At 39.5% G+C, this 24,707-nt stretch overlaps 1 protein-coding gene across 8 annotated transcripts in view; it reads left to right on the plus strand.

Moving 5' to 3' along the window:
- lrp1bb (low density lipoprotein receptor-related protein 1Bb) overlaps window positions 1–24,707 on the plus strand; it is a 341,490-nt gene that overhangs the window by 218,810 nt on the left and 97,973 nt on the right. For all 8 annotated transcript variants that reach the window (XM_061691330.1, XM_061691337.1, XM_061691332.1 and 5 more), the window contains 13 exons: window positions 860–1,087; window positions 1,216–1,390; window positions 1,622–1,716; window positions 4,377–4,526; window positions 8,644–8,784; window positions 9,785–9,910; window positions 10,055–10,186; window positions 13,541–13,675; window positions 13,828–13,957; window positions 15,799–15,925; window positions 16,068–16,219; window positions 18,972–19,096; window positions 19,247–19,618. In XM_061691330.1, the coding sequence (XP_061547314.1) occupies window positions 860–1,087; window positions 1,216–1,390; window positions 1,622–1,716; window positions 4,377–4,526; window positions 8,644–8,784; window positions 9,785–9,910; window positions 10,055–10,186; window positions 13,541–13,675; window positions 13,828–13,957; window positions 15,799–15,925; window positions 16,068–16,219; window positions 18,972–19,096; window positions 19,247–19,618 (2,088 nt within the window). The remainder of the gene's footprint in view (window positions 1–859; window positions 1,088–1,215; window positions 1,391–1,621; window positions 1,717–4,376; window positions 4,527–8,643; window positions 8,785–9,784; window positions 9,911–10,054; window positions 10,187–13,540; window positions 13,676–13,827; window positions 13,958–15,798; window positions 15,926–16,067; window positions 16,220–18,971; window positions 19,097–19,246; window positions 19,619–24,707) is intronic.

Below are 24,707 nucleotides of genomic sequence, written 5' to 3' on the forward strand. Positions count from 1 at the left end.
CTGGCAACGCCTGGGGACTTTCCGAAGGGAAGACGCATTTTTGAGGTGTAGGCATAGCTAGCTAGCCATTTGCATGTCGCTATTACACCTGATAACTGCTTATGAAGCCGCTCAAGTTCTTATATAGTGGGGACAGGCAACTCATGGTGGACTCCGAAGTGTTCATGCTGCGGCATTTTGGTAATGCCCAAAAAATTGTGAAAACTGACATTGTTAAAAACATTTGAACGCTGTATCTCCACAATTGAGTGCTACATAAAACAGGACTGTTGTCGTCTGTGCTGGTCTACAAAAGTACAAACACCCGCTGTCTAACCTGCCTCCTCGCAGAGTTACAGCAAGCACAGCACTGGACTTGCGCTAGTCCTGAGAATAGAGCCCTAGGGCTTTTAATTTGAAGGCCAATAATTAAAAAAAAAGAAATCATGATACAAATTTCACGCAAGCTATTCAAACTAAAATAAGGGATGTCACTTAACCCTTCTGTACTGATGAAAGTTACCCTACAGAAAAGTGCCAATTGACAACATAGCTTTGTCAGCTCTACCTTTCACTATTATATGACAAATAACCTTGAGCAAGGCTTAAGAACCAAAAACGATCCTTGGTTATACTCTACTCAAAATAGTGGTAGTGTTGTCAAAAAGATTTATTGCAGGGCATGGTTACATCATTGATGATGATGAGCAAGAAAATGTGAACTGAACTTGATATGAGTAGACAAAATTACAACACACACAATAAAAGTAACTCACTTGGCTTTAATATAGTTACTGTGCATATCATCTGACCTGCACCTGACCATACATCAATAACATGGTCTTTCTTGAATTTTTTTATTTCTTAATCATATCAACAGCTTTGACAAGGTACCTCCTATACGTACGTCGGTCGGAAATCCGAGGTGTGGATGTTGACAACCCTTACATGAACGTCATGACAGCACTAACGGTGCCAGACATTGACGATGTCACCGTAGTGGACTATGATGCAGAGGAGGAAAGGATCTATTGGGCTGATATTAAAACCCAAACTATCAAACGGGCTTTCATCAATGGCACCCAGCTTGAGACCATCATTTCTTCAGGTGGGAGGATTTCTCATGGTTTGTAAAAAATCAATAAAACACTGCTTAAAAGAGTTTTGTCTCATTATGCATTGTTTGTAAATTTGTAAATGCTTGCATGATAAGATGTGTTCTGTGCTCGCCGACAGATATCGTGAACTGCCGTGGCCTGGCTTTGGACTGGCTTTCCAGGAACTTATATTGGCTTAGCTCCGAGAACGACGAGTCACAAATCAATGTTGCTCGGTTTGATGGGTCCCTGAAGACTTCCGTCATCCACGGCATCGATAAACCAAGATGCCTTGTAGTGCACCCTGTCAAGGGGTAAGTAGATTATAGAAGTTGATATCCTTCATCACTGTCGCCATCAATGCTCAGAATTGACAACTGACTACCAACCAAGATGTAAGAGGTCACTCGGATCAATTGTTATCCGGATAAACTTAATCTATTAGTTCATATTCACATTTCAGTTGCAATTAATAACTTGGATTGAACAATAAAAGGGGTATATTTTAGTCAAAGTGGAGGTATAACTGTTTGCATGTCCCTCAGGAAAATCTATTGGACAGATGGCAACACCATTAACATGGCCAACATGGACGGAAGTAACAGCAAGGTCCTCCACCAGAACCAGAGGGAACCTGTCGGTCAGTAACACAGCATTTGCAGTAATCTCAATTATGGTGCCCACCATATGACCGAAAAGGGAAATGGATCTGGCTTTTACCACTCTTTATGTCAATCTATCGCTCTCACACATACACTTACACACATAAACAAAGCATCCTTACCATATGAATGAACAGTGAACAAAACAACAGCCTTCCTGTGGAGGTTTACCGTGTTTTTTTGTTGTCATGCTGTATAATGACAACAAAGAATGTGTCTGAAATTGTTGAGAATTTATTGTGAAGTGCTTAAAGCCGAACACACATTCAACCCTGCCAGCTGGCGTGCATGTTTCTGAGATGAATGTGATTGTGAAAATTTCATGAGATTAAGGCCATTCGGCAGATTCCCAACACGGGAACGTATGTGTTGTGGTTGCCTACATGTCGTTATAGACTGCATCACTCTCATAAAAACCTAACATAAAAAAAGATGAAGATGATCAAAAAGACCATTTGTATTAATATTATTTTAGAATATGTAATGCTAAAAGAAGTAATGCTAAAAGCTGAAACACGTAAGGAAATGAAGGAAAAATGTGGGTTCTAATATAATATTAATCGATTCTCAATGCCGCTTTTCCTCATTAGGGTTTCCGGGGAGCTGGAGCTTATCCCAGCTGACTTTACGCCCTCACTGGTCGCCAGTGAATCACAGCGGGCATATAGACAAACGGCTATTTACTCTTACATTCATCCATATGGACAATTTAGAGTTGTTAATGAACCTGAAATCCATGTTGTTGGGATTTTGGAGGAAGCTGGAGTACTTGGATAAAAAAACACACAAGCACAGGGAGAACCTGGCAACTTCACACAGGAAGACCAGAGCTGAGATTGGAACCCCGAACCTCAGAACTATGAAGGAGAAGTGCTCACCACTAAATCACTGTACCGCCTCTAATATAATTAAGCAATATCACACCAGAGGAAGTGATGTTTTACTGTATATCACTGTAATATAGAAACAACAAATTATAAGGTCTTTATGTAATCAGTTTTTTGAAAAATGGAAAGGCAGTTGGTCCTGATGACATTCCTGTGGAGGTATGGAAGCATTTAGGAGACATGGCTGTTGAGGTTTTGACGAGCTTGTTTAACAGAATTATAGCGGGTGAGAAGATACCTGAGGAATGGAGGAAAAAGTGTGCTGGTTCCCATTTTTAAGAACAAGGGTGATGTGCAGAGCTGTGGGAACTATAGAGGAATAAAGTTGATGAGCCACCCGATGAATTGGATGGATGTTATACAGTGCAAAAGCACTAATACTTTTAACTAAGTATCATTCTGCCGAACAGGTGTTTGTGATTATTAGTTTGACATACAACAATGGTCAGTGGTTATCGAACATTACGGTGTTTTTTTTAAAGACATATTTTCCAGACATTTTGTTCAAACTATGAAATTGTTGTCAGATGAGAACGAAGGCCAGGAGACATTTCACCGCAAATCACACAATCAAATTGCTTGGTCATAACTGTTGTATAATTTCAATTTATAATGGACAATAATAAGATTAAATCAAAGTATTTTATATGGAGGTGTACAGCTCAACTGGACACTTTTGCCTCATTTTTCCTTTAGTCCAAATGTGTTTAAAGTACTGTGATTGACTGGCCACCAAGTCAAGGATGTATCTCTTTCGCTCGAAGTTAGCTGTGATAAGCTCCATTTACCACCGACCCTAATGAGGAAAAGTGCTGTAGAAAATGGATGGCTGGATTCAGAGTCATGATCCTATGTGTAACTGGTATTAACTCAATTGGAAGACAACTTGTACAATATCAATAAGGCTTTAAATGCTTTAATGTAAATCCATGAGTGTTCGTTGCCGGCAGGCTGGTTTACTTTCATTTGCAAGATTTCAGATTGAATTCATTCCTCTCTAACAGTGTTAATGAAAACTAAGCATTATTATGTTTCTTAAGTCAGAACTGTTGATACAAAAAAAGTTATTTTCAATTGACTCAAGGTCAGAACAAACCCATTTTGCACACCATGGTCTTTTCTGCATTTATTCACTCTCTGTGGCCTGTCAGCAGGATGTGCCATAATTCACAGACTTCATTTATGATTATGGGGTAGACCTGGGGACGAGAGCAAATTAATGATGCATTGTGAATGTGAATCTGCCAAATATAAATCCAACACAGAGTAGGCATTTTCCAGAAGTGTCGCTTTCTGGAGCTCACCCATCGACGGTGGTATTCCATGAAAAAACATCGTCAGCCTTGAAGTGGATTGAGAAGCTCCCACTTCCTTTTCTTGTTTATTTATCCTGCCAGATGGAAGTTTATGAAGATAATTTGATTTAAATACAAATACAAAATCTAGTCAGGCTGTATTTTCTTCCTTTGCTTTTGAATGGAAATACGTATATGCACATGAGCTGACATTTGAATGAAGATGTTACTGCAGTTTTGTTTTTAATTATAAATTAATGAGTTTGTTTCCTTTCGGGTCTGTTTTCATACAAGAGGAAATCTGATTTATTATATCCTAATTAAATCCAATGTGGTGTCAAATTTGTTGTGTCTAAACTAGTGTTTTGTTATGAATGCTAAACAATCTGAAATGTAAGAGAACAATTCCAGCCCACTTTGATAATAAATCTTTGTTGTGCTCTGTTTTACTCTTAGGTCTCACGGTAGACTACGCGGCAAACAAACTATACTGGATTAGTTCGGCCAATAACACAATCAACAGGTGCAATCTGGACGGAAATGGGCTTGAGGTGCTGGAAACTCTGAAGATGGTGCTTGCTAAAGGCACTGCTCTTGCTGTGATGGGTGAGTTTCTTGAATTTCTATATAAACATGGGAGTAGATATATTGAAAAGAACAATGCTGGCTGGAAAAGCCTAAGCACGGAATACTTTTCTATTTTGTATCTTGTTGAAGTGATTTTTGTGGATACCGCTTACCTTAAATCGACGGTGACTGTTGACTGTTTCCTATTCAGAAAAGACTTCATTATTGTGCTCACAAATGGGAGAGAGAAGGGAAAGTGACATAGAATAATGGCGTTGTAGCGACGTATTAGCAGGTACCGCCAACCAGCTGAATCATGTCTGCTAGTCGCCATCAATCAAAATTAATGTGGAGGAAATTGTTTGGAATGGGAGCGTGAACAACACTACAAAGTTTGTAAAGTCACTGCGCCTTGACAGTACATTTGTCACAGATTAAAAACTTCAAGTCTTGGTCCATGCAGGTAGGACGTTTTATATTACGCCCAAATTTTAATCAAGTCATCAGTTTTGAGTGATCATATCCTGATTTGGCTTCATTCGCTTGGCCTGTGGAGACCTTTTTTTGTATGAATTCTCCATCCATCCATTTTCTCTACCGCTTATCCTCACAAGGGTCGAGGGTGTGCTGGAGCCTATCCCAGCTATCTTCGGGCGAGAGGCAAGGTACACCCTGAACTGGTCGCCAGCCAATCGGAGGGCACATATAAACAAACAAGCATTTGCGCACACATTCACACCTAAGGGCAATTTAGAGTCCTCAATCAACCTACCATACATGTTTTTGGGATGTGGGAGGAAACCGGAGTGCCCGGAGAAAACCCACGCAGGCACGGGGAGAACATGCAAACACAGGCGGGGCCGGGATTTGAACCCCGGTCCTCAAAACTGTGAGGCAGATGTGCTTACCAGTCTTCCACTGTGCCGCTGTATGAATTGTCAAAAAAATAATAAATAAATAAAGGGGAACTGAAGATCAGATCATTATTCAATTTCTGGAGTTGTCCGATTTTTTTATTGTTCATGTAAACAGCATAGTTTGAATTTGACATCATTACATTTAAGTAGGTAAGTACTCCAAAAGAAATGCGATAATGGCCTGAAACCATGAAAAGCTGGGTTTTTAGAACATCATCTTTCTCAAGTACATGTAAAAATGTCAAATTTGAATTTTAAAATTCAGCTGTGAATAGCGAAAACCTGTGTAATTGACACCACAGAATTTTTTTATAATTGCCTATAGATGTCAAACGATAGGTGCAAACCACTACTTTTCTCTAAATGAAGGGCCTCAACTCGAACATAGTTTCTTGCCAACAAGATACCGCAGAATGTTGGCAAAGCAGTAGTTGTCTAAATGAAGCTCCTCAACCAACTTTAATGTGGTTCTCTGGCACCAAAATAACGCAAGATGTTGGTAAAGCAATACTTTTGCCCAACTGAAGCTCTTCAGCTCACTTCAACATAGGTCCTTGGCACCAAGATTCCTAAAAGATGACGGCACAGCAATACTTTTGACTAAATGAAGCTCCCAGCTCATGTCAACATTGTTAATTAGAAGCAAGATACCGCAAGATGTCTGCCAAGCAATATATTTGTCTAAAATAAACCTCCTCAACTCACTTGTGTATTTCCTTAGCGCTAAGTTTCCACAAGATCACAGCAAAGCAATAGTTTTGTCCAAAGGAAGCCTTTCAACTAACTTTAACATAGTTCCTTGGCACCAAGATAACACAAAATGTTGGCAAAACAATACTTTTTTTTTAAATAAATGAAGACACCAAAATGCAGCAAGATGGCAAAAATATCTGCAAACGTGAATTTGTGAATGCCACACTACACTATGTCTGATTACTCCCAGTTGTCTGATTTTTATTGACATTTTTGTATTTTTGGTTTCCAGTGATGTAAAACTGCACTTCATCGGACTGACTGACTTCACATAATTTTCACCTGTCCTGGGTAAATAAAATAACCAAAATATTAAAATCAGCTCTCGGTATACTGTGAGCCAATCCTACACCATAGCAAACCACAACCACAACAGCGTCGTCCACAACTGAGCATTATCCTGTCATTGTCTTTGTATAAAATTTATACACTATACGTGGGCGTCCTATGGCTCTGTAGTAATTGGATTGGCTCGAGGGATAGGCGAGGACCTCTCTTTAGAAGGTAGGCCATTCATCAGCCTTGACTCGCCTGGAATCTAACAAGAGGTTGTTGCGGAAATTGAATATGATGTGCCACAAGTGAGCAATCACAACTAGCCACCGTGCCCCACGGCATCAAATTAACATAGAGAGCAAAGATAATCTTGGCCTTCGTGCCCTGCGGGGTCAAATGTTCTGCAAACTTCATGTCGACTGTCACTTGCACTCACAGTAATTTTATTTTTGTTAACACACGACACTGGACCTGAAGCTATTACTTTAAGCGAGAACAATCCCGCGTGTGTGTGTGTGTGCGAGTGTGTGTGTGTGTGTATGTGTACAGTATGTGTATGAGTGTATAATAGAGGTACGTCCTTGACGGGATTTATATTGTTGCTAAATGGTCTGCCATTATTACATTTATTTTTAAACAATATAGTCTTGCCTTGAAAAGGTGGTTGCACATTTTTTTTAAACGGGTAATATCCAAAGGGAAGATGTATTCTTGAGGTGTTGGCATATCTAGCTAGCTAGTGGCTAATGCTGGCGCCCATATCAATTTTAAATAAAACTTCATGCAATACACTTTCTTCTCATGTTCATTTCTCGTAAGAATTATTTTTCAAGTACTTCAAAATAGGGAGTTACTTTTCAATCACCCGGTAGATCTTGTGGTTTCTTCCAGCTATTTGTGAGGGTTGCATATGCACTTTTACCCTTTTTGGTTTGAAATGAAAATGTATATCGGCGGTTGCTAATGGAACAGTTTCACATTAAGCAATATTTTTGGCGGACCGGCATGAAAACAAGAAGAAATAATTAAACATAAACTCACTATTGTGCCATTACAGTGAATGTAGTTGTTATAATGCGCTTGTTCTCTTCAACGACCTGGTCCCATCTTGAATAATAATAATAAAAAAAGAAACTCAATAGGTTTGTCTTTTAAGGCCAGCCGGGAAGATGTTTGAAGCTAAATTGCTCCTCGCAGTTGTAGGTGAGCATAGTACAAATGGCAAAAAAAAGTCTGCTATGGCCGCTAATCTTATAGTAGTAGTAGTAGTAGGATGTTGGAAATCAAAGCAAAGTATTCGGTGCCACATTTTACGAAGAGTGGGCTTGGTGTGTGAGACTCACTTGTGCAATAGTCAGTTGTAAGTTGTTTCAGTGTTTTACTATTAGTGGTTTATTATTTTTTAACATTATAATTGTTTTCAATTGTTTTATATTAGATTTTTATTTATGTACAGTACTTTTTTTCAGCTGAGGTTCTCTATAAATAAGCTTGAGTTGAGTTATACTCGTATTCTAAGTAGGACTGCTGATATTGTTTCTTTCTCAGCTTTGTTTTTCTTGAAATTTGTATGCTCTTCTTTCATCTCATCATTTGGCCTTTTCTCCATGCCCGAAGAAGGCCTCCAAAGACATTTTTTTTTTTATACTCCTACATGCTAACCTGTCGGCCTCCTTTTACAATGTATCACGTGACCGAGACAAGTGGATAGATATGGGCAGAGACAAGCAGATGATTTTCAAAATAAAACTTCTTTCATACTCTGATGATCAGTAAAATATTTTTGGTTCAGTCTCTCTCTGTGGCTCTGTACCAAATGACTCATAGACCAGTACCTTGGGGACCGCTGATGTACATAAGCCTTTGGTGATGTGAAAACCTTTCCCCGTTGAAAAGTTCCCCATTGTGGGACTAATGAAGGTTATCTTATTTCAGTGACAGTGGTTCATGGCTGCAAAAGTGCATCACGGGCTTAAGTTTTTTTTGGTCTCAAATTAGCTCAAGGATTATGTAAATATTACAGAGCTAAATAGAATGGGAGTTTAAACTTCATTCTAGGTTAAAGGCACCTGTGTGTGGCCCTTATAATTTCCACAAAAGCCAGTGAAGGATACTGCTGTACTCTGTTCTCTTGGTAATGCTGATGTACCTATCTTGAATCTCGAACCAACATTTTTGCTGAAATCTGTCTCTCTCTGTTTTGGTTACAGGCAGTAAACTGTGGTGGGCAGATGATGACTCTGCACAGCTGGGAACTGTCAACAAGAGGGATGGCCGGAACTTGGTCAATCTGAGAAACAAGACTGCTGGGGTAGTTCACATGAAGGTGTATGACCGGGAAGGTCAGAAAGGTGAGCATGGTCGTTGGTCACATTTCCATTGAGTGTTTTGTTGTTTTTTCTTCAAATTAATTTATTTGTCAGGGACCATGTACACAATATATTAAACTCAAGATTAGAGAAGCTCTTTACCAGATTATAGCTCTGGAGCTAATTTTGAAAATGTCCATAATGGTAAAGACATAAACACCTTAATAAAAATCCTGTGAGTTGACAACAAGTTTTGTTGGCGAAAAAGCCACCTTTTGTGTTATTACCACTTCATTCCTGTTGTCACACTGGGAAGGATGAGTTTTTGTTGACAAGTGTGTATAAACTGTGGTGTCCAGCTTCCTCCTTAAAGAGGTCACCAGCACCAACTTTTGATAAATGTGCCCTGTACCAAACTGTACTGCTTAGTGGAAACTAGACTTTTTAAAAGTCTGTTTTAAGTGAAAATCAAAGTCTTGTGAATTTGACACACCACAGAGAAGTGTTTTTAACAACCCTGTCAAATTTGAATGACTACAAAAATGGGCAAGTACATAATATGAGACTTCTAAAGCCCACTACAGGTTTGAGTCGCAAAAATATGCCACTCTGTGACAACCAGGTGTTCTACAGCAGCCACGCCAGTGCGAAGTCCTGGTCCACACGCTAGCTGTCATGTCAGATTTCCCCCCCCCCCCCTTGCTCTTCCGCTTTTTCCCCGTGACGTGCGCGCACTCATGGCCGACAACAAGGCGCTCTGAAGCGGCTGCAAAAGCAGACTATCCGAAGGGAAGATGCATTTTGGGGTGTATGTATATTTAGCTAGCTCGCCCTATCCCTCTATGTCCACAATTGAGTATGACATACATTAGCTCTCTCTTTGCCCGTCTTCAGAAATTATCTTCAAATCTATAATGTATTTAGAAACAAATCCCAGAATTCACTTTAAGCGGTCTTTAAACAAAAGTATCAACACAAAGAAAGGACACTCAACGCTCAGAGGATTATTATAATAGTTGTGCTGGTCTTTGTTAACGTTCAGGAAGAAACCTTTGCCAAATAAACAACGGCGGATGTTCGCAGCTCTGTTTTCCGACTTCTGAGAGCACCCGCAGCTGCTCTTGCACTGTTGGATACAACCTCAGGAGCGATCGCATGTCCTGTGAGGGTATGCTTCCTTATTACAAGCAAACACAAACTATAACATACACATTATTGCTTTTTGGAATTTGTTATGCATACATTCTCCATTATGCGTGGTTTTCATTGTGTTTTTTTTTTTTATTATTGTACCTCTTTATTTTTCCCAAAGGTATGGATTCATTTCTGATGTATTCCATCCATGAGGGTATAAGAGGGATATCTCTGGACCCAAATGACAATACTGAAGCCCTCATGCCTATCACAGGGACACTTTTTGCTGTGGGGGTGGACTTTCATGCAGGTAAGATACTTGCAGCTGATACATTTGTGCAATTTGTGATACCTTTTTTTCTATGTACAAATTACATAACATTTACATTGACAGTGACATTTTGGACACATTTATACAAACGGTAAATAAAAATAACGATTCGAGGGTGCGATCCTTTACATTTGTGTCTGTGTTATACAACAGAGAAGAATCTCTGAAAAGATGTAATCATGTAGTTGTAATTTAATTTGTGGAATTTGCATTGATTGCTTGATTGTCTGTGACTAATTGCGATTGCTTGCAATTAATCTGTTTTTGTTTGAGTAGTAACTTGAAGGAATATTTAAAGTGATTAATGTTGTCATCAACATTGAAGCTGACAAGTATTTCATACCCAAGAGAATGTTTGATGATCCAAGTAGTCACATCTTAGTTATATATCCACCATCTTTTTAATAAGTTCCGCATTAGGCGCTTGTAAATTAATTCTGAATCACGAAACCAAATGTATGTATCTAAGGTGGAACATTCCTTTGTGCTCCACGTCTGAAATTATATTTGCATCCAATATCTTGTAATCTTTTTCATTTTGAATGGTGGTTAAATGGCTTTGTTATTATAAAACAAGCTTATTTTGCTTGCCTTTATTACCTCCAACCTCATCTGCCTTAAAATAAACAGGTCAAGGGAGGGGTCTTGGTTATATTTACATTGAAGTTTTTGAATAATGCTCTACGGGCTCACGAGAGGGCAGCTTTGATGGAGTTATCACATGATGTTACAAGCAACATGGGTATGAATAACAGTGAGCCTTTGAAACAATTCCATCTATCCATCCATTTTCCATACTGCTTCTCCTCACTAGGGTCGCGGGCCTGCTGGCAATTCCCCAGATATTGCATCAAGGAACCGCAGCGTGCATTGTAAAGCAAGAAGCAAATAGTGCATACTGTAATTTGTTACATCCCAGCTTCCCTCTATGTCTGCACGATAAAAATAATAGATTCATCGCAAAGACAGGCGATATAGCCTGGTTGCACTTCCATGTACGTAATAGAATCTAAATGATGCATGATGACGAAAGTGGTTCAAAGGATATTACATGAACTGAAAACAGACGCGGACTGCATCGACAGAAAGGGTTCACATAATGTATTATACTGTGTGTTCCTGTGTCATTCACAAGAATAAGACAGATGCTGAGTGGAACTAAAGCATGGCAGTTATCTCCAAATGCAATCTATTGAAGAGAAAGTAACAGAATTTCGCTTGTTCTCAAGCAATATTCTGTACCATCGTGATAGGTTTTTGAATTATCTTGTCTAATGATTTTCTCCTCTAAAAAACTACAACTGCTGTTCATTTCAACTAAGCATGGAAATAGTATTGTCTTTTTCACTATAGACATGATTTTATGAGCGATGAATTGTCGGCAGTTTTCAGGCCTGTGGATCACAGCTCTACATCAGCTGAGTGCAGACGTGCGTGTTGTCTCTTCCAGACCCGCCTGCAAGCTAGTAACCATGTTGTAATGGAAATTCAAATCCCTGCATACTGCGGTGGCACACACAGTTGAACAGAGATGAGCCGAGCCAGCATATTTCTATAGAAAAGCAGCTTAAGATGTTCCATGAACTTCTCTTTCAGATGGCGTCACTGAGCTCTTAATATGACTGACTCGAGAAATAATGTGAAATCCTGACATGACCACAAGCTTTTTAAAATGTCGGGATAAGTCACGTTCTGGACACCATTAGAGACTTAGCATAAAGTAGCTTGTCAACTAGTCCTCCTTTTTTTGCAAACGTAAACACGAAAATCAATGAGACGGCAAGATGATAGCAAAAACGACAAAAAATGGCAGAATCCTCGCATCTCCCCCCCCCAAAAAAAACGGCATCTTTCTTGAGTTGACAAACGCTGCATCGTTGAAGTTGAAATGATACCTTAAATTGCTATCATCACCAACATCAACACAACACCAACCCGAAGTCATGCACAATCTCTAATGTAATATAATTAATATAATGTAATTAATTCCACTGACATTAATAAAGCCGCCAACATAAAAGTCTATGCTCCTGCCTATACCCCCCAAACAGACAAAAAGCCTTTAAAACTTCCCAAAAGCAAACGACTGTGGTTATATCATCTTCCCAAAATCATTTTCAAACATCTCAGAGCCGTTAATGATTCAATAAATAATACAACCAGCCAAATAAGCAGTGTAATAGGTGGAAATTAATCTGCACGCACTTACCTTTGTGGTCGACCATTTGCTTCAACACCGAAGGATTACAGTGATCCATTTTTAACAAACTAGTTAAAAATTGTTGTTGTTAAAGTGGGCACGGTGGGCGACTGGTTAGAGCGTCAGCCTCACAGTTCTGAGGACCAGGGTTCAATCCCCGGCCCCGACTGTGTGGAGTTTGCATGTTCTCCCCGTGCCTGCGTGGGTTTTCTCCGGGCACTCCGGTTTCCTCCCACATCTCAAAAACATGCATTAATTGGAGACTCTAAATTGCCCGTAGGCATGACTGTGAGTGCGAATGGGTGTCTGTTTGTATGTGCCCTGCGATTGGCTGGCAACCAGTTCAGGGTGTACCCCGCCTCCTGCCCGATGACAGCTGGGATAGGCTCCAGCACGCCTGTGACCCTAGTGAGGATAAGCGGCTCAGAAAATGGATGGATGGATGGATGTTGTTAAAGTGCTCTACTAATAAAGTTGAGTTGAGAGAGAATATCTTACTCAAAACTGTTTTAACTTGTTATTGTCAAAAAAAACATCCAGACTTTAAATCTTGAGGTGACATAATGCCACACAGTTACACAGTGTATTGGAGGCGGAGTTTTACGACATTACGACTCATCTCAGACTGTTTGTGTCGAAGAAAATAGAAAAAAAAATTAGAAAATCTTAAAATTGGTTAATAATGCTTAAAAATAACAAAAAACGTGGGGACAGACCAATAGAATTGTTTTGTCAAAAAAATAAAATAAAAAATTGACCGTATTTAGACATACAAAGTTTCTGCCCAACAGCGACAAAATATATTGCGTGAATCCTGCTTCTTTGCTTATGCAATATGGATGCAAAAGCAAAAATAGTCAACAATTATTTTACCAATGCCACGTTTTGCATCACAAAGTTTCTACTGCCCTTTAAAGTTTGCTTGACAACTACTAACTTACTATGCACCTGCTGTGCATGTAGTGTGTCTGCATTTCCACCATCACACTTTATTGTCCCGCACAACATTTGGGGAAATGGGCCATGCCGTAATGAATTGCGTTTTCACGAGCTGCATTGTTTGAGGGCACAAATACGTTTGCGGCAATTGCATCCATCATCCCATCTTGCTGTGTCATTAACTCCTTTCACAGGGAATGACACTGTATACTGGACAGACATGGGCCTGAACAGAATATCCCGGGCCAAACGCGATCAGACCTGGAGGGAAGACATCGTTACTTCCGGCATTAGCAGGGTGGAAGGCATTGCTGTAGACTGGATGGCTGGTAAGTGTTATGACTCTGGGCTATGAATGCTGTTTATCAAATGAGTTGGACGACACATTTTGTTGCTTTTAGATGGATGTCTTTGTTTGTATTTGAACAGCAAAATACAGAATAAACCTGGATGACGTAACCATGTCCTTCTCTTTACATAGGGAACCTTTACTGGACAGACCATGGTTTTAATCTTATAGAAATATCTCGTTTGAATGGCGCGTACCGCTCGGTGGTCATATCAGAAGGACTGGATCAGCCCAGAGGCATCGCTGTCCACCCACAGAAGGGGTAGGCATTGTTTTGTTTATGTCCACCCTATCTTTACGATATGAGATATAGTCACTGGGATTATTATTTTGTGATGGTGTTATGACAACCATTTTATTGTGAAGCCATGTTTGATAGGTTGCTGGATCTGCTATCGGTACAAAAAATAATGTTGTTCTGGAAAAAATGACTGGTAGAGAATACCTGAAACAAATACTTGTAGATAAAGTTAATTTTGCAGTTTATTATCTTCGCAAAGAGGTCTGACATTTCAACATAGAGACATGAAGCATCTCAAAGGTCTGGCCAAGACGGGGCTTGAATTTTATACCCTCCTACATGCAAATGAACTGATCAATACACAGACTTACAGACACAAGGGTCAAAGAAAGAAAGAAAGAAAGAGTTCTTCTCAAAGGGAAATGCATGCAGTCGGCATCATAACTTCTCCACCTTTTGCTAATGTTCTTGAGCAGCTGCATTTTTTATGGGTAAGTAGTACAGTAACTGGTCCAAGGAAGTATTTTTAAGTGATAGATCTCGAGATTGAGGTTTGTATGTGGGAAGTTACGGAGAGTCTTCACTGCATGGCCATGTGCACTTAGGGTGCTTTTGTTTTCTACATCAAATAATCTGTAACCCATTTTTTTAAAAGTAATGTAAGATTAGTTTAAAATTATATTATATTATATTATCCATCACCCATTCATACATACATTTTGCATACCGCTTATCCTCACTAGGTGGCGTGCTGTCTTCTGACTCTGGGCGAGAGGCGGAGTACACCCTGAACTGGTCACCAGCCAATCGCAGGGCACATATAAACAAACAACCATTCGCACTCATATTCACACCTATGGGTCTGGCATATCAAGATGCTGATTAGACAGCATGATTATTGCACAGGTGTGCCTTAGGCGGGCCACAATAAAAGGCCACTGAAATGTGCAGTTTTGCTTTATTGTGGGGTTGGGGGGGGGGGTCACACCAGATACTGACAGAAAACCAGACAGTATCTGGTGTGACCACCATTTGCCTCACGCAGTGCAACACATCTCCTTTGCATAGATTTGATCAGGTTGTTGTTTGCGACCTGTGGAATGTTGGTTCACTCCTCTTCAATGGCTGTGCGAAATTGCTGGATATAGGCAGGAGCTCAAGTCGGTTATGACGACGAACTGCAGGCAGATCGAGACCCCGATGAGGATGACGAGCATGCAGATGAGCTTCCCTGAGATGGTTTCTGACAATTTGTGCAGAAATTCTTTGGTTATGCAAAACGATTGTTGCAGCAGCTTTCCGGGTGGCTGGTCTCAGACGATCTAGGAGGTAAACATGCTGGATGTGGAGGTCGTGGGCTGGTGTGGTTACACGTGGTCTGCAGTTGTGAGGCCGGTGGGATGTACTGCCATATTGTCTGAAACGCCTTTGGAGATGGCTTATGGTAGAGAAATGAACATTCAATTCACAGGCAACAGCTCTTGTGGACATTCCCGCAGTCAGCATGCCAATTGCACGCTCCCTCAGAACTTGCAACATCTTTAGCATTGTGCTGTGTGATAAAACTGCACATATCAGAGTGGCCTTTTATTGTGGCCAGCCTATGGCACACCTGTACAATAATCATGCTGTCTAATCAGCATCTGTGTTGTGTTTATATTTTTGTTCAGTGTATTTTCACACATGAAATTCAGGATACCATGGCACATCATGTGGCAGTCCAAGCGACTTTGCGTTTGTGCTTGTGTACAGTTTTGTATGTTAAGGGCTTTGCTAAATGGCACACTGGCTCAGCTCAGGAAGCACACCAAAATATCTGCACAGGAACCAGTCCAATGTATCTTTGTTACTATGCTTGCCAGGTATCTCTTCTGGACTGAGTGGAGCCAGAACCCATGTATTGGCCGCTCCCGCTTGGATGGTTCAGACCAAGTCACCTTGGTCAACTCAGGCATTATGTGGCCCAATGGGATTTCTATAGACTATGAGGTAAAGTTCATTGATCCTACTTACAGCTTCCTCAGGCTCAATTCCATGCAACAGCCCTCTTTCTATAGTGACCTCATCCTTTTATGACACAGATATGTCTATGGCGATTGTGTCTAATATGCATTTTAAAATTGCCTCTCAGGAAAATACATTATACTGGTGTGACGCCCGTACAGATAAGATTGAGAGGATCAACCTTGAGACAGGTGAGAGCCGGGAGATAGTACTGTCTTCGGCCAATGTAGACCTGTTCTCGGTGGCTGTGTTTGGGCCTTACATCTACTGGGCTGACAGGTAATCTACTATTTTTCTTAAAGGTACTGCACATGAGCTTTTCCTACAAAGTCTGCAAAACTAACCTGATATTGACCCACAGCATTAAAGCTTTTGTGGAAATGTAAGGGGCCAAGGATGTCCTGATCAAGAGTGTAGCCTTTTAATAACGGTTATCTCCAAATCATGAGCCTGATACTTTTGTTTACATTGCAGCAGAAGATTGCAGTATTGATTCAGTATGACTGAATGTTATGTGTATGTTATCGCCTACACAGAGAAGAGACGAGAGTGTAAAACAAGCCACTGACAGTTCAAATAGTGTACTCTATCTTACCTTGCTTGTTATGTGGCGTAGTACAAATATATTTTTTTATAAAATATAGTTAATTGTTAATATGATGTTAGTCAGACCTGACGAATTATGCCCACCACGCACTGAGGAACTGGGCCGAATGTGACTGAAGTGGACGAGCACACCAAGCGATTGTGATGGAAAAACTGCGTATTTCGGCATCTGTACTTCTATTGAGTTTTGAGGCTCCAATTACAATATACTGCACGGTATTACGAGGAGGATGATGGCCACATAATAAGATACAGTTGTGCCTTGAGATACAAGTGACTCGATTTAAGAGTTTATCGAGAAACGAAACATCGTTTAGCTGATATTTGACTTACCAGCAACAATATGAGATACACGCACTGTATGGCAGCACTGAACTCAACTTAAACACACAGTACAACAAATAAAGACTTTAAGCTGTTTAATGTGATTCCCAGTTTACCACCGGAGACAAATTCCTTGCGTGTTTTTTATATACTTGGCAAAAAAAGATGATTCTTATTCAAACTACTATAATTTCTCATGTATAATGCATATTTCCACCCCCCCAAAAAAATTGTCAAAAGTCAATAGTACGCATTATACATAGGTATAGGGTAAAATGGAAAGAACTTTCACGTTTTATAAATGTATGCCGCCATCTAGAGGTTATGAAAAAGCTGTACACTTTTATTCCAATATGCCACCGCCACCTAGAGGTTATGAAAAAGTTGTACACTTTCATTCTAATATGCCACCACCACCTAGCGATTATGAAAAAGGTGTAGCCTACACCTTTATTCCAATATGACAGGGGTACGTATGACTGCATATGTACAGCTGTGCTCATACGTTTACATACCCTGGCAGAATATAAAATATATATTTTTTTTTTAAATATGACTGATAACTGAACAACAACCATCATTAATTTCTTTATGGTTATGTTTTGTTTAATAATAATGCTTTTCTGAAATTCTTGACAGTTTAATTTGAATACCATTAAAATAAAATAAAATGTGTTCCACCTGGCCCTTCATGTTTTCTTGAAAGAATTGTACCCATCTTACAAATTCTGCCTGGTTAATCAAGCATATGAGCACAACTGTGTGTTTTCTCATTTACTAAATAAAAGTAGGGCTGTGAATTTCAAAATAAGAGCAAGTAAATAAAAAGAAAGTATTATGTGCTCAAATAAAGTGCTTAAGAATAATTCCGTGAAAAAAAAAAGAAAAATACAGATAATACTTCATGTTTTGATCGTATGGGTAGAAGCAAAATCATGCATTGTAAATGTGCATTACACATCGGTAGAAGGGTTTTCCAGAATTTTGAGGTCAACTTCGGGGTGCGTATTATACATGGGTGCGCATTATACACGAGAAATGAAGGTAATCATGAAACAAAGAGAATTTAATGTCTCTTTAAAACAACCACATAGCTGTGCCTTGATAAAGTCAGTTTACCAAAACAGCATAGACGAGCTAACGAATAACACCGGTGCCGCGGTGTTATAACACATGCAACACATGTTGACAGAAGATATAACAAGACTCACAGCTCACTGACGATACAATTTTTAATTGCAGCAAAACTAGTGGCCAACGGTCAGCCACTCATGAAAGTAGTTGCCAAACCCCCACACATCGCACGACACTTCAGTCTGGTTCGGGCGTGTCGGTCAGTGTATGGCAGGCATTAGAATACATTCTTTTGTTCACGTACAAATACAATTTGTATGTCATTGTAGATCAAGTTAATGAGCTTTCATTCAATGGCTGGAACTCGCCTGACATGTCTCCAGGTTTGGAGATGAGCAAATAGAAACAGTTTGGAAAATGGCAAAAAAATATCATCAGGGGTCAGTCTCCCACATCCATTACAGCCAACTACAGAATTGTGAGGAGGTTTTATTTGCTCTCTGAAGAAATGTCCAGTTATTATAAACCTGCTGCCATGGAAGCTTCCTTTCTTATCTCTTCGGCAACGGCCATTGTTTACAGGCTTCCAGTCTCTTCTCGCTCTCTTGACATCAATACCCCATTTGTAGCCTAATCCTCAAAGGACACTGATGTGTCATTATTTGGTTGTCCTGAAGGCCATCATTTTGAGGCTTGGCAAAATTGATTTTTGAATTTACATGCCAGTATTGTCTCGAATTCAGCTGCTCCATAAGGTTAGTCTGTCTGCAGTGACAGCTGAGTGGCTCTTGTGAAAATTGTGGGATTTATTATGCTCTTCTCCTCAACTATTCCCAATATATGTTCAAATGGTATGGTGAGTATATCACCTTTTACTTTGGTGCTATGATCTGTCTTTCTATATAATTTCATCATGATCCTGCAGTGGGAAAAATAAAATCAATAAAAAGCCAGAATGCAGCTTTCAAAATATATCTCCTTCATGGAAAGTAAAATCACTTTTTCACCCCCTGACTCTGTGCTCCAGGGCCTTTTCGAATGGTTCAATCCGACGAGGCTTGAAGACTGACAGCAGTGAGGCCGTGACAATGAGGAGTGGCCTCGGGGTCAATTTGAAGGGTGTGACAGTCTTCACTAGAGGCAGACAGAAAGGTTGAGGATTCTACTCCACTCATGTATTGATTCACAAATTGACTGCCCCATATAATTGTTTTTCAGAGGTCGTTTGAAAATACCCCGAAGTGAGAATATCTAGCTGTGCATCATATTTAAATTTTCTTCCTTCGATGGTTTATCTCGTAGGTTCGAACCCATGTGCCAGGAACAATGCTGGTTGTCGACAGCTTTGCTTTCACGTTGGGAGCGGACGTCGAACCTGTTCCTGTGCCCACGGCCGCTTATCAGAGAATGGCTTTTCTTGCGAACGGTATGAAGGTTATCTGCTCTACTCTGAGAGGACGACTCTGAAAAGCATTCACCTCTCGGATGAGAATGACCTCAACTCACCGGTCCAGCCTTTTGAAAACCCTGCTCTTTTCAAGAATGTCATAGCCTTGGCCTTTGACTACAGTCAGAATACAGTTGGCACCAATCGCATCTTTTTCAGTGATGTTCACTTTGGAAACATCCAGATGATCAATGACAACTGGAAAGGAAGCTCTATTATTGCAGAAAGTAAGTGTAATTCATATTTGGTGTTCATGTTTTTGGCTGATTATGAAGAACATTTCAAAACAATATTTGAGCAGTGTTTAATACTATATTGCCGTTCTATTTTGAATCACACCAAAACCAAAGCGCTGATGATTACAAATATGTTGAAGCTATCAATCTGTTCAAACTAGTACAGATATCAATTTGGATCTGGTTACACAAAATCTACCAATCCTATCCCAGCTGACTTCAGGTGGAAGGCATACTGCACCTTGGATTGGTCACCAGTCAATAGAAACAGACGACCATTAACGCTCACATTGTCACTAAGTAGGAATTGAATGCACGCTGCCTGCATCAATGTCAGGCGAGTGAGTGTACCTCTACACCAACAGAGACTAACATATGTATAAAGAGTCACTGTTGGGTGGAAATCTCATATGTTGAAATATGGTCAAATTCATATTTTTTTAACAAATGGATACTAACGGTCGTTCCCCACGTCATCTCTTATTGTTACACATACAGTATAAGTGTTGAAAATATCTTGAGAATCTATTAACCTTATGGACACAAAGTGTCTGAGAAGTGTTGTAAAACTGCCTTTTTTGACTCTGCGGGAGCCCATCCAGGAATTTGTCGCCACAAGATTGATAGTCTGTTTTTTTTTTTTAAGAGAATAGCGAGTGAAAGTAGACAGGTTAGATACGTTCTAGTAAATCTATTTTGTTAACGTATCGCTGTAATACTTCGGTGCAGAAAGAAGTGCATCACCCACAAAGGTAAGTGCGTACCGATTCATTTTTTGCATATTACACTGCGTTGTCAGCATTGTAATTCAAGCAAGATGGAGTTTTTGAAAAACAGTAATTTTGGTGGTGCAAGGATTCTGCCCGACAGCGTGGATAAGCTTTCGATGTCGTCATCCAAAAGCCAAATCTCCCTAACTTTTTGCGAATAGTGTATGTCAGCACTGTCGTAACCCGTAAAAAGCGTTTTCTTAGTAAGGGTGTGGCAATGAAAAATGTGCTCGACCAATGAGTGATCAGCAGGGGAATGCAACCATTTGTCATCATTGCAATGTGATTTAAAAAAACATGCGAACCTACTGTACATAGTTGTGATATTCCTTCAAATATAGAACTGCTAAAGTCATTTTAATACTACATTTATGATGCTGAACTCTATAGGTGTATTGGCATGCTGGTTGACTTTGCGAGAGAGTTCAGTGTTGATGAGAACACGGCTAGAGTCAAAAAAAGCGGCGAAAATCTCTTCCGCTCAGTCTGGATCCTCTCCAATTCTACGACGTTTCCCCTGGGAACAAAGCTCAGCATTGTCCAAATCTACACGTACAACCTATTCACACGCACACGCTCACATAGTGTACACAGAGTGTTGCTGATCCCCTTCTTCACACAACCTCAACTCAGCTGATGCTGCTTTATCAGCCAATTAAATGGACGTTAGCGCCTCATTTTTGAAGCATTGCGTCATAAGAAGTTCACACACCTTGGTGATACTTATATAGAATCTCTTATAGTACATAATAAATTTCACTAGACATACGGTAATTCCAGTTACAGATATCTACAATGTCATTTTGCCTCGTTAAAACTTAATGTGAGGTATCTGTAAAGAGACAAGATGGTACCTTGAATTGAGGTGAATTAAAGATATCTTGAACTGCAATTATGACTAATCCAAGTATTTTTTAATTTTATTTTTTAGATATCTCAAAGTGGAGTTAGAGATATCTGTAATTCACATAGTAAAGAGCTCCAACTGAATTACTGAATTCTAGGTCTTTGTAATGACAAACCCCATAAACATATGGCAAGCCTTCTTAACATTTCACAGATAGACTGGATATGTGTTGCGGATATCTGAAATGTAGTTTTGCCTAGTCAAAAAGAACAGTTAAGATACTGTCTGCTACTACATTCTTCCTAACCATAAGTAGCATTTCAGATATCTGCAACGTCATTTTGCCTACGACAAATGACGTCACTTTTGCCATTCAGGTGTATATAGATTATAGATATCTACAATTCATTTTCAGATATCTGCTATGTGAATTACGGATATCTGTGACGGGATGAATGCCAAATGCACATGAATGCCAAAAATCACATTCAGATATCTGCAGTGCCAATTGTAGATATGAAGAATGTAGTTACAGATAGCTGAAATGATCTTTTGGAGTAAGCACAACGGAATTGCAGACATCTGCAACACTCAGTCTAGGTATTACATGTTATAAGTGGTTGCCATATCGTCAACCATTATTACAAACCATTTGTTCAGATTGAAGATGCCATTTAAAGTATTGTACTGACACCAAGTAATTGAACATCAAAGCAGTTTGGATCCTTCATGCCTTCACATTTGCTTCCTGTTAGGGAGAGAAAATTATAAAATCTATTATCTTATTTTGTAAATGTTTTATATTGGAATTAATTAATTTGTCCTGAGGGAGTACCGGTCAAACAAGTTAAATTATGATAAAGGTTTATCATTTAAGAGAAAACTACTTTTGCTGGCCCCATTTAGCTTTTCTTCCCCCTCTGGGCATACTGTTAGAATAACCACCGACTTTTATATTTTGTAAATATTAAGGAAAGACACCATTTGTCTCAGGAAGTTCTGTTTACATCCCACCATTAATGGAAGGTGCAGATGTTAATCATCCATATTTCCCAAATTAATCTCCATGTCCCCCAATAATTAATCCTTCAACCCACCAACAATTTGTGGCAAACTCAGCCAGATGGCTTTTATTGCAAACTATTAATTAGCAATCAGCTGACTCAGTATGTGCCTTAGAGATTTTGGGTTTATGGGTTCCTTGGTGAGAATGTACGTGCAAACCTTTTACTAACTGCCATGTTGTTTTGCAATAAGAGACATTTTGTTCTGATGTAACGCAAATGTTATGTGAATCCAAGGACCTAAATTTAGAGCCTTTATTTTTGTTTATCATCCGCAATGTTACTGTTGTAGACAGAAGACACACATTAAAGTAGCACGCTAATCCCTTGGCCTTTCTCATGTTCCTCATAATGAAAGGAATTCTGTTTTTATAACAACAAACACGTTCCACTGGATGAAATAAGTACAGTCAAATGCTTCCTAGCTCAACATGGATAAGAGTATTTAGTATTGTTCAAAAAACGAAATTTGACAGCTAAAGTTTCAGAGGCTATATTGACTCTTGTAGGAACAATTATTGCACTACGTTTGTAAATATAAGTCCTTAAGCATAGTAAAATAATGATTTATCTTTCTGCTTATAATGTTTCTGTGGTGGACACACCAACAAAGGCTATGTTTTAATAATGCTTGCAACATTAAGAAATCAACATACTTGCAATATCCGTCTATTTAGGACACAGTCCAGCAGTTTTAAATGTTTTACAGACAAAGCTGTTGTTGTGGTTGGAATTTTGACTGGTCCAAGGTTACAGTTGTTGTTAGTGGTGGTGTTGCTTTTGTGTTTTCCCCTATTTTTTTCTTTTCACCTGAAACAGTTCCTTAGTTTTTTGTCCCACATAAACGACAAAACCTCTGCAGGAAACCATGGGGAATAGGAGGTTTACGGAATGTTCCGATTTTCTGTACACAGGAATACTAAATGGGAGGTAGAATCCTTGTAATTCTCATGGTGACCCCAGATTGCCTCGTTTAGTTGTCCGTAATGATGTATTTACAAAATCCCTGGATTTGTTTTTAAATTTTGTTCACCCCGCAAGCTTTTTTTTTCTAATTTCCTTTTTTTACTTATTGTTTAATTACCAACTGCATAATGCATGAATCTTAATTCTAAAAATCTGACACTCAATGTGTGTCTGTGAAGGTGAACATTTTGGTTCTTGCTTTGCAGAGCTATGCTCTCTACTGCAACTGTAGTTTCTTTTGAATTCCTTAGCTGTTTCATTTATGTTTAGAATGTAGGATGTAATGTAAATATGATCTGATCACAAGTGTCACTTGAAATGTGGAGACACTCAAGACCGTTTGGGAACTAGCAACTCGATATAATCAGAAACGTCACAAAGCATTACGCTTACTATGTTTACTCAGTATATATTATTCTCAATTTAACCATTCAAAGGTTTGGGATTTAAGGATAGTTGGAAAACAGTATGGTCCACTAGAACTTATTTCCTCTTTGGACACATTTTTGCACAACCTGGTCGAAAATATGTTTGATAGTGAGAGTCCATCACATTGCCAAATAGTTGTCCATCCAGCATGCTGAGACATGGTGTTACTATGCACTAGTCACAAAGTCATCCAAACGCAAATGGAGTCGGCCATCTGTTGCAAACAAAGTCAGTATTTTGAACTCAAGTCTTGTGACCTGAAATTGAGACAGCCTTGTAATTACCCGATGCACAAGGGTGCTATTTTCATCCATCTGTCTGTGTAAAAAGTAGCATTTGATGAACACACTGACTACTTAATGGAATGGTGATGGATTGAAGGATGGAAGCTACATTTCTCCGCCGTCCACTGAACCACCATTATGGAGCTCCTATGGGTAGTCGATTTTTCAGATGTTCTGTCTAATTACGTCAGCTTCTTTCCCAATGGAGAGATGCACTTCAATATTTGGTGTTTGTCTATCCAGTTTCTATAATGGTTGTTCTAATTAGGGCTGCAAGTGAGTTGGGTGTGTGTGTGCGGATGGGGGGGCAGCAAGTGGGGTGCACCCTGGACAGGTCACCATGCCATTACAGGCCACATGCCTCTATAGACAAACCACAAATCACCATCACATATACAACTACCGACAATTTAGAGTCTTCAATTAATCTAACGTGCATCTTTTTTAGTTTTTTTTTAATGTGGGAGGAAACACATAGTACATAGAGAAAAAAACACTGAAATAAGGGTAGAATGTGTAGAACTGAGAGGTAGACGTGCTCACTGTCCTTTTTCCCCCCCATATACTACAAAACACCACAGAATACAACAGAGGCCGCACAGGCCTAAAAACAATTGTATACGAAAGGAAGGGAAAGAAAGCTAATCAATGGTCATCTTTCTCATGCCTAAACATAACTACTTGTTTGAGACATGAAATATATCCTCTTAAAGCCTCCGG

Source organism: Phycodurus eques, chromosome 12, assembly GCF_024500275.1.
Source record: "Phycodurus eques isolate BA_2022a chromosome 12, UOR_Pequ_1.1, whole genome shotgun sequence".
NCBI lineage: Eukaryota > Metazoa > Chordata > Actinopteri > Syngnathiformes > Syngnathidae > Phycodurus > Phycodurus eques.